The sequence below is a fragment of the Anoplophora glabripennis genome, unplaced genomic scaffold (assembly GCF_000390285.2).
Source record: "Anoplophora glabripennis isolate ALB-LARVAE unplaced genomic scaffold, Agla_2.0 scaffold148, whole genome shotgun sequence".
Lineage (NCBI taxonomy): Eukaryota > Metazoa > Arthropoda > Insecta > Coleoptera > Cerambycidae > Anoplophora > Anoplophora glabripennis.
This window is the reverse complement of record NW_019416307.1, coordinates 2,759-12,969: the sequence shown is the minus strand read 5'-3', so window position 1 is coordinate 12,969 and position 10,211 is coordinate 2,759. Positions and strand designations below refer to the sequence as shown.

Below are 10,211 nucleotides of genomic sequence, written 5' to 3'. Positions count from 1 at the left end.
GCCTCCAAAAATGGTTACAGCACTGCAGAAATATCTATTCGAGTGTGATCTTGATGATATGAATGATATGAATCAAGAAATGACATGAATTTATGTCATTTTATATGTGTCTTGGATAACCAAAACAATTTAAGTAAGCACCAAAAAGAAAGGGTTGATTTAAAGCCAATTTCCAGATAGGGCACCATGCTCAGTCTGATTTTATCGTTTTTAATTAATGACATTGTGGTAAATAACTGTTTCACGGGCTATATGCCCCAACTAACATTGAATAACACCCCCAATATTTTGTACATAGCCAAGATCATTCGTCAGGAAAGTCACAAAGCAATATTTTATGCCAATAGCAATGACATTTAAGGTATTTCATACGACATATGACATAATGCTTTATTTCTTTACCGTATCGGTAAATGCGAAAGGCTATTGGCTAAATCAGCCAATCGACGACATGGTGGCAATTAGTATTTAATTCCTCAAAAATTAAACCGTTTTCAAAGCCATATTTTTGGACTCGAGAATGCATGTATTCAATAAAATATTAGGTACGTTAATTTGATATTCAGTTCAAATTATTTTATTAAATATTGAAATACATTTTTCTTTCTTTCTTACCCTTTAAATTCAATCTGAGACTACAATCAGACTATATCTAATCGTAGTTAATATAAGAGAATTAAAGGATCGTCTTTATCTCATCTCATCAGGTATTAAGCAATCAAGTCGACATACACAGTAGAATATATTAATTATAGAGATAATATATGAACAAATCTGATTCTTTACAATGTCACTTACTGTCTCTACCTACTAGTTTAGCTATAACGTGTGTGTACTTAATTCTGTGAAACCGAAGAGGTGCGATAGACATTAAATAAGGTTCATAATTGAGATACTATTGACAATATGTCAACTTCAGCAATTGATAACTCATTGGATTCCATTCTTGTGGAAATAGGTGATTTTGGGAAGTATCAGATCTATGTTTTTGTCTTAGTATGCATTCCAGTAGTATTACACTCATCAGTACACGTGGCTTATGTATTTACAGCCATGGATTTGACTTACAGGTAACGTAGTAAAAAAAAAGCTTTTATCCACATATATCAACCGTCGAAAGTGATACTTTATCCGCTAGTGGAGTAAAGTAACTTTACTTCACTAGTATAGAATAATGAAAAAATAATCAACGTATAATAAATCAAATTTAATTTATTTACCTGTTAACATTAACATTTACATTTATAGTAATAGACATTTCATTTTTTGTTTTATCACATTTAACTTCCTTTCCGTTAATAACAACCCTTGTAGCATTGTTGCCATCATTTTCGGAACGCATAACATCTACTGAAGTTTGTGAAGAATTTGCACAAGTTACGGATGTCTTTTCTTGACAGCTTTTCCTTGGATTTTCCTTGCAATATCAAGTTTTTTGGATATAGACTCCTCAACATAACTTTCTGCTACAGAGGAGCTCTTCCATCCACCATACCGTTCGATGGTTGTAAGATCAGCACCTTTATTGGCCAATATTGGATTTGAGATATTCAGGAATGAATCAACTATTGAGGGTGTTAATTCCAACAGGCAGAGAAGTACATTTTTGATTGATGTATATTAAAAATAATATGTCTTGTGTTAGGCGAATTGAGCGCAAAGAAATGTATTTTCTGCATATTTCAACAGCATTCACGCAAAATCCTTCTTCAATAATTGTAAATTTTCTTGAAATGCCCGTCTTGGTGTCAGTTACTGAAACAAGTAGGTAACTGCCACCGTCTTGTACGTCACTAATTTTCAAATTTGTCAATTCGCAGCATCGACAGGCTCCACAAACCCCCATTATTAGTGCTACCTAAAATAATTCAAAGTTCACTATATACCTAACAGCATGTGAAAGGTAAAGAAATATTACCTTAATCATTAAATATTCTTTATCGGAAGCCCCAGTCAAAAATTCTTAAAAATGTGCTCTTTCCATACTGCAGTTTTTTTTGCTTTGTATCCTCTCGATTCACTCTCTAAATAAGCAGTAAGTTTGTTATATTTTCCAATATCTATATTTTTGTAGACCTTTATAGTAGCCTTCAACATTAAATACTTCGACCACATAGACGAAATTGCATATGTTTTCTTCAAATTTAAAAAATACAATAGCGTGACTTCTTCATTTATTGTCATTTCATTGCTCTCTGTTTTTCCCTCCATTCGTCAAATTCGGCGAACACTTTTTCGTAATGTTCCCTGGATTTCGCTGGCAATAAATTGAAAATTGCTTCTTCAGCTTCATCAAAAACAGCCATAGTAACACAATTATTTTCTTGCATTTTTACCAAATTCAGATAGAACTGTTTATTAAATAATTGACAATAATCAACGCACCATAGCAACCAGTAGGTATAACAAAACGTACCGCGTTTCATTGAGTAGTAGTAAGAAATATCAAGTCGTGCGAGTATTTTTATTAAATTCCATTAATTCTGACTCAACAACTACGATTGTGATGTGATTATGGACAAGACGTATTTCATTCGTGTTTTAATTGCCTATTATCCACTTAAGAATATTAAAGGCTCAAACTACGTTCTCGCGTTTAAATATTAATGCGTGAATAAAATGCTACTTACTCGTAAAACACTATTATACTTAAAACATACAATAAATAACTATTAATAACATTTCTGTAAACTAAAGTAATACCTCAACAGCCTGACTTAAGGCAACAGTATCTATATCATACCACTTGAAGTATTAAGAAGTAATTAAAACTTAATTTCTCACGATTATTTCCAGATGTGGAATCCCAGAATGTGACCAAGACTCAACCGACTACGAACCACCATGGTTAATCAACGCTGTACCTTACACCCAAGGGATTCCTAACAAATGTGACATGTACCTTTACAACTCCACCGCTGAGGCAGCCAATGAGACTTGTTCTGCCAGCGATTTTGACAAAAATGAAGTTTCAAGGTGCTCCTCATTTATTTACAAAACAGATGAAGAAAGCATTCTACAAGAAGTGAGCTTTATTACTATTTACGCTTGACAGTTGCAACCATTGATTGTTATTTTTTTAGTATAATTTGCAATGTAGCGATAATCTATGGAAACTAACGCTAGTGGGAACAGTGAACAGTTTTGGGCAATTTTCTGGGCTCCTCATTGCGGGAATGCTTTCAGACAGGCAAGTATAAAATATCCTTAGATGAGGCAATGAATAGGTACATAATTTTTTTATACAAAACAAATTTATAATTATTATTAGAGGTAAGAATTTAACCCAGGAAGTATGTCATATCTTTAACGTCAAGTCGCTTCAGTGACTTTGGATACAAAGCATTACATTGTACCTACTGGCGATTCATGTACCTACTGATGATAACTATAATGATCTTAGCTGTTTACTGGATATTGCAGATGTAGTTCAATGCTGGACGCAGCCTATAGCGCGCAGAATAGTTGCTTTCCAAAATATGTGTCAACACGAAAAAAAATTGTATTTACTATAATTTATATATTTAGCAAATATGTCGAAGTACAATTTTGTTGTTTAAATACTAATAAAATTTCAAAATTTTATAGATTTTCTACGAATATTTCTATATATTGTATTTTCTGCTACTACGATACTTTGAAAAGTCTAAAAAATTTCTGTAAGTAATAATATAATTTTAATTATAATTTTTTTGAAAATTGTCTTCGAGTAGGTACTGAAAAAAATATATGCCACAAATTATTAGACATATGAATTTGCTCTAATATTTTGGAGCTAAAAATGTCAATAAACAAGAAATTTGGATGATATTTTTTCAGTTTTTCAAAAAAATTCATTTGTTGTTGCTTGCTTTGTACAATTACTCGCAATCTGGGTAGACAACAGCACTTAACACGTCTCCATATGTGACAGAACTAAAGCTGACTATACTCCGCGGTCGAAATTATATAGAGTGACTAAGACATAACATAAAAACACTATTACCATAATGCGTATAAAATATAAAATGATTTTTATACGGTTCAATATTATTTATCTTTGTGCCGCTCGCTACGCACATCGATAGAATCTATAATCGTCTAGAGACCGAGTTAGACTGAACGTCGATCTATATTCTAGCTCTGTCTTTTGCACTTGGTAGGGAACAGGGAAATGCTTTTTTAGTGGGTGTAAACGGACTTGATTTAACCCGTCCTGAGAAACGTCATAGCATAAGCGTAGATGAGGGGTCTAATTCCATGGCTATAATAAATTTATAAATTAAAAAAACACAATTGGGACGTTTTAAAATACTGTAAAAATTAAAATGGATCAAAGTGCCTGTTATAGCTAACCGTAAAAAAATATTATTATCTTTTTCATTATTTTCTATATCCCGTTGCCTTTTACGCAGACACGCCAATGGATTTTCGTTCCCGGCACGCTTCATCCCCCTTACTAGTCCAAAAGCTAGCGATGAATCAATCTCTATAATTTCGACCGCGGAGTGTAAACTAGTAGCTATGATAAAGACTTAAAAATCACAGATAAGAACAAAAAACCTTATCTACTGCGCATATTCAAATTCCCAGTCAAGACAGGAGGAGGCCCCACGAACTGCTCGAACCCGAAGGGGAAATGGGGGAAGGGCCTGCCTCTACGAGGCGTCCAGGTCTACAGAGATGGCGTGGGTGAAGAGCGATAGTCCCGCTCGACCCCGCCCTATCCAAGGTCATTTTTTCTACCAAGGGTATTGGCGTGCACATATCAGATCTAATATTTTTTGAGAAATTTTGTATATAGAATTTTAAATGATGGTAGAATATGTTTTAGTACATAATTTCACAATATATACAGAGAGATTCAGAATGATTGAATTGTTTGGAGATTGCAACCTGTGCCTGTCTCTGTCAATACTAATGATATGCTAAAGATGGTGTTAGAAATAGGCTATGTTCCCCAAACGCTTCAATCATTCTGGATCTCTCGGTACTAACATCTACTACAAACACAGAAATATATCTAAACTGTAGAATTACATCTCAGTAAATAGACACCCAAATAGCTAAATAGTTTGTCAGTTCATTCACCTACAGAATACTGATGAGAATTACTAAGTTCGAAACCGGTCTGCTTATGGATTCTGATGATCAAATAAGTGTTTACTGGATATTAGAGGTGTAATTCAATACTAAACGTGAACTGTAGAGTTGTTTACAATGTCATTAGTTGAAAAAATTGTAATTCCTCATAAATAAAGTAAATTACCAAATACATACTTAAATTATTCCTTTATATATTTGACGCAGATGTTCCAACTTTAGTTTTGTTTCAGTATTTGGTTCCAAAAAGTATTACTGGGAAATTATTTCTATGTTTATAACAAAATACACCAAATGAAAAGATGCCAAATTACAAATTTGATTTCATAACAGTTTTTAGGTACGGTCGTCGAAGAGTTATGGTGTGGGGAATGGTTTTGTGTGCCATTTGTGGATTAATCCGGACTGTAATGCCAACTTATGAGTTGTTTTTGCTTATGGAATATCTGGATGCAGCGTTTAGTGCTGGAACATTTATCTGTGGATATATCTTAGGTAACAAACTTTTTTACATAAAATCTATCACCAAATTATTTGATTTTTACAGTTTCATATAAATTTAAATGATTTAAATATATCTTTTGGAAACGTATTTTAGCCCAAACAAGGACTATATTTTCTGTTTTAGGTGTTGAGTTAGTTGGACCTAAGAACAGAGTTATAACCGGAAGCATAGCAACTTCTTGCAACGCCACTGGCTTCATTCTAACTTCTGTAGTTGCGTGGATTGTAAGATCTTGGAGGTATTTGTAAAATAAATGTTACTACCACACTGTGTTAATAATGACAATTTTAACATTTTAGAATGATTATCTACATATTATACACACTGCCATTCTTTTTGATATTGTACTTGTGGATAGTTCCTGAATCCATAAGATGGAACATCAAAAAAGGCAGGATAGACGAGGCAAAAGTAACTTTGAGAAAATTGGCCAAAGTAAACGGAAAAGAAATTTCCGAAAGAACTCTGGACAAATTAAACATCGTGGATGATAAACAGCAAAATGAAAGTGGCAACCAGTTTTTCCTGTCATTAAAATCTCCAGTTCTATTATTAAGATTTATGAATGCTTGCTTTGGCTGGATAACCTGCGCTTTTGTATTTTATGGTTTATCTATCAACTCTGTGACATTGGCGAGTGGGAATAAATATATGAATTTCATTTTATCGAGTTTGGTCGAGATACCGGCATATTTCTTGTGCCCATTCCTATTGTCTTATTTTGGAAGAAAGAAATCACTCTTTGGATTTTATGTGCTTGCAGGGGTAGCCTGCGTAGCATTTATTTTTATACCCTCAAGTAAGAAACAATTATTTTCCATAAAATCTCTTACTAAGCAAAGAAAAAGAAACATTAAAAGTCTATCACTTATAAACACTGTATTTTTAATAACATTGATTTTAGGTGCAACAGAAATTAGTCTGACAGTTTACATGATAGGAAAATTTGGATCCACAGCCACCTTTGCTATCATCTATCAATTAACCAGTGAAATGTTTCCAACCACAACTCGACAGTCTTATATGGGAGCCTGCTCCACCTTTGGCAGATTGGGCGTCATGGTAGCTCCACAAATGCCTCTTCTTGTAAGAACATCGATTGTTATTTGAACGTAAATACTAAAAATGTCATTGCAAAGCTATTGACGCAACGAACTAAATCGTGCTTTTCATTTGTTTCAGGCTAATATCTGGACTCCTCTACCATTGGTTTGTTTCGCTGGCTTTGCATTTATAGCGGCATTCTTGACATTGTTTTTCCCGGAAACACTTAACGTTAAGCTACCGGATACTATAGAAGAAGCTGAAAATATGTCGAGATCCAAATTAAAGCAAAACCGTATCAGATCTTGAGACGTGGCTGAATTGGGAATAAAAAATCTATTTGTAACTAAATCATTGTTTCCCATACAATTTTATTTATTTAAACAATAATTACAGTACAATGACCCTCAAATGCAAATCATGTGTTACTAATATATATAGGTAGACGTAAAACACTGTATTAAATATTATTTATTCCTTTAAAGTCACCCAGTTCCATGACCCTAAAGATATTTAATATACAAAATTTACATTTTGTCTTAGTTGCTATTATTTGCCATATAATTTTAGTCTTATGATCTTAAGGTGGTTAAAAAAGTTAGCTTTGATTTTTCAGAGGGTAGACATCGCCCAAATGCCTCTATAAGCAAAGGCTCTTCTTCTACTGTTTTCTTGTAATCACCCAAGGAAACTTTACCATCCTTGTCTTTGTCCAATTTCCTCATAACTGTATCAACCAAATCTTTGACACTTTCATCCGGGTCTTCTTCTTGGGGATGTTTTATTAAACAATTCCTGTAAAAATAATGATGATTTAGAATAAATAAGATATTTAGTAGATGAAATGAAGACAGTGTAATATGCTTTATTGTATGAGACTCACCTAAGTAATTGGAACATTTCATCTTTGGTAATGAATCCATCGGCATTTAAATCATAAACTGCGAAACAGTACTCGATTTGTTTATTAATACTGCCTTTCAGAAACAAAGACAATCCGTTGAACCAGTTCTCGAGAGTTATCAAACCACAATTGTGTTTGTCCCAAACACAAAAGATTCTATCCATTAACATGTTCTCCGTTATTATGTCAAATGTGTTGTGCATCACTTCTCTGAATACTATTCTATCGATTCCCTAAGAAAACTTTTCTACATATAAACACAAATATAAGAAGGATATTTAGGGCAAATGAAAAAGTAATTTGAAACATTATTTCAAAATTTCAGCATTTATCCAAATCATAGATATAAAAAAATATATTTATTAAAATAGTGCCTTTTTGAAACTTCAAAATATAAGCAAAGCCTTCAAGACGCCGGAAATCGATACCTACATTAAACAAAATTATATTTGAAAATGTGCGTGACTCACTAGTGAATTAAGGAAATGATGCAATCAATGTTTAAGGTGCTTTTATTCAGATTTCAATTAATTCTAACCGCTGCGGGCTGTTTGCCCCTATTGTGTGAAAATAAATTTAAAGTTGTATTGCATGTGTTGTGTGTATTAGGATTTAGGGTTAGTTAAAATATTAGAAGCCAAATAGAAGTTTTTAAAACGCATCATATCTTTAGAAGTATAGTCCAAGAGAATTAAGCTCAAAACCATCGAGATATGGCTGTTGCCTGACGTAGATTAGATATTAGTAAAAATCGGTCGAAAATAATATAAACAATGAAAATATAAGGTTGCGCCAAGAAAAAAAGTTGTGCTATTTGCAGAAAAAATTAAAAACTGCAAAAATACTCAAAAATCACGTGTTTTTTCTCACATTTTCCAATATAACTTCTTAAATATGCAGTTTACAGAAAAAATATTATTACTATTACTATTACTGATTAAATTGTTTGTTATGAAATTTGCTATAAGACAGAATTGTTTTGATACCTCCGCATTTCATATTTTTGTTGCTAGATAGCCAAAAAAGCGTGAAAAAGTAATGAAAATCGAGGTAATTTTGAAGCGTTCAACTGATAGGTAAGAAATTGTCCAATTCTACTATAAATGTAGATGTAAGTACTTTAAAGGATTACAAAACGAAATCCCAAATCCCGATCGAAATCGGTCTGATAGTTTTGGTATGAGACAATTAGTTACTAAATTTCAGCGCGAAATGTCGTTATTTTTTTGCGTCAGTGCTGGGGTTAAAGTTAGGCATTTTAATTGGCGCTGATTTTTTTACACATACTTGGACTCTTTAACTATCATATAGAATTGTTATAATATTAATTTTCTTTTTTTTTTTAATAATTTTTAGAGCGATTTTAAAAATTCGAAAAATGTTGACTTTATAAACAAATACTTTCGTGAAGCGGTTTTGCGGGTTGGAATATATATCAAACTACTAAAAAATAGTTCTCGGAAAGACGCTTAACCTTGTAATGAACCTGTTTCAATTTTGATTTTTATTAGGTCTGAATTTAAAAGTATTTATTTTATTTCGGATTATTTTACCCCAGCGGCGAGAATTATTGATNATAAATTGTTTGTTAAATGGCTCGGACTACCATCAGAGCAGAATGGTTGGATCAACAAAGCTGATATGGTTTAATAATGTTTTATAAAATGATATGGCAAAATATGTAGTTAATATATCTACAGCTTTATGTAATACTGATATGTATATATTTTTTTAATGTATCACAATAAAATTATATCTCAAGTACATCACTATATTAATTTTCTTTCTTTGCCTATATTATATATAAAGGAGAACATGAAATAAGAAAAGAAACAATGAATAAAATATAATTTATTTATTAAAAATTCATATTCCTACACAAATTGTTATATAGAACTTTTTGAGTAGTCTGTGGTTGTTGTGCTGTGCTTTTTGCATCTTGACATCTCTTCACTCATGAGGCGAAACCACCTGGCCCGTTCTGCTAGCCTGAAGGCCCTCTTCTCAGTCTTGCTTTTTTTAGCCACCTGATGTCCATCCCTAATGAACATTCTGTCCTTTGTGGCAGCAACTGGGTCGTAGCCTGGCCCATCGACGCACTCGTCGTCCCAGTTCTCCTCTGAAACGACCTGTGGTGTTGCGAGATAGGTCGGTCGGGCTACACACTCCTCGTCCCAGCTGTTGTCGTCCAATACATTTCCTACGGCGACGACGGGATGTGTGGTCGAACTGCCAAACAGATAGAAGTTGTAAATATAGATACACAATCATTCCTTCTCTCACATTTGAGTGAGAGGGGTTTATAAAAATTAAAACATATCTTCTACTTACTATTGTCTGGTGATTCTTGGCCTGTCCTGGCTAGCAGCAACGCTGGTTACTGGGACACATTCTTTGTCCCAGCTATTATCATCTAAGATTGATGCCATTTTAGTATATATGTATGTATATATATATATATATGTTCGAATGAACTGGTAGAGTTGAACTGCCAAACAAATCCAAGTTGCGGGTATATATAGGCAGTCAGTCATCCCTCCTCTCACATTTGAGTGGAAGGGATTTATAACAACCAAAACCTCCCTTTTACTTACTAGTGTGAGGTAGGGTTTGAAATTCAACTCATCCCTCCCATAGAAGGAGGAGTTAAATTCTCACACATAGTAAATATTTTGC

General features: G+C 33.2%; 2 protein-coding genes across 3 annotated transcripts; one reads left to right on the top strand and one right to left on the bottom strand.

Annotated features, from left to right (window-relative positions):
- The first annotated feature begins 787 nt into the window (after positions 1-787).
- On the top strand, positions 788-7,120 carry LOC108905802 (organic cation transporter protein-like). Of its 2 annotated transcripts, none has more exons than XM_018708821.2 (8): positions 788-1,070; positions 2,797-3,025; positions 3,084-3,190; positions 5,423-5,577; positions 5,711-5,825; positions 5,887-6,386; positions 6,492-6,673; positions 6,770-7,120. In XM_018708821.2, the coding sequence occupies exons 1-8, from the start codon at positions 907-909 to the stop codon at positions 6,938-6,940; spliced, it is 1,623 nt and encodes a 540-aa protein (XP_018564337.1). In that variant the 5' UTR covers positions 788-906; the 3' UTR covers positions 6,941-7,120. The 2 variants fall into 2 exon arrangements, with proteins under 2 accessions (XP_018564337.1, XP_018564339.1); XM_018708823.1 differs by having other exon boundaries at positions 6,492-6,699; positions 6,770-6,858.
- A 61-nt stretch (positions 7,121-7,181) lies between these two features.
- On the bottom strand, positions 7,182-9,964 carry LOC108905797 (EF-hand calcium-binding domain-containing protein 1-like). The gene is made up of 4 exons (XM_023454012.1): positions 9,867-9,964; positions 9,512-9,764; positions 7,515-7,768; positions 7,182-7,426 (listed from the first exon to the last, which is right to left on the bottom strand). The coding sequence occupies exons 1-4, from the start codon at positions 9,962-9,964 to the stop codon at positions 7,204-7,206; spliced, it is 828 nt and encodes a 275-aa protein (XP_023309780.1). The 3' UTR covers positions 7,182-7,203.
- Between the last annotated feature and the right edge of the window lie 247 nt (positions 9,965-10,211).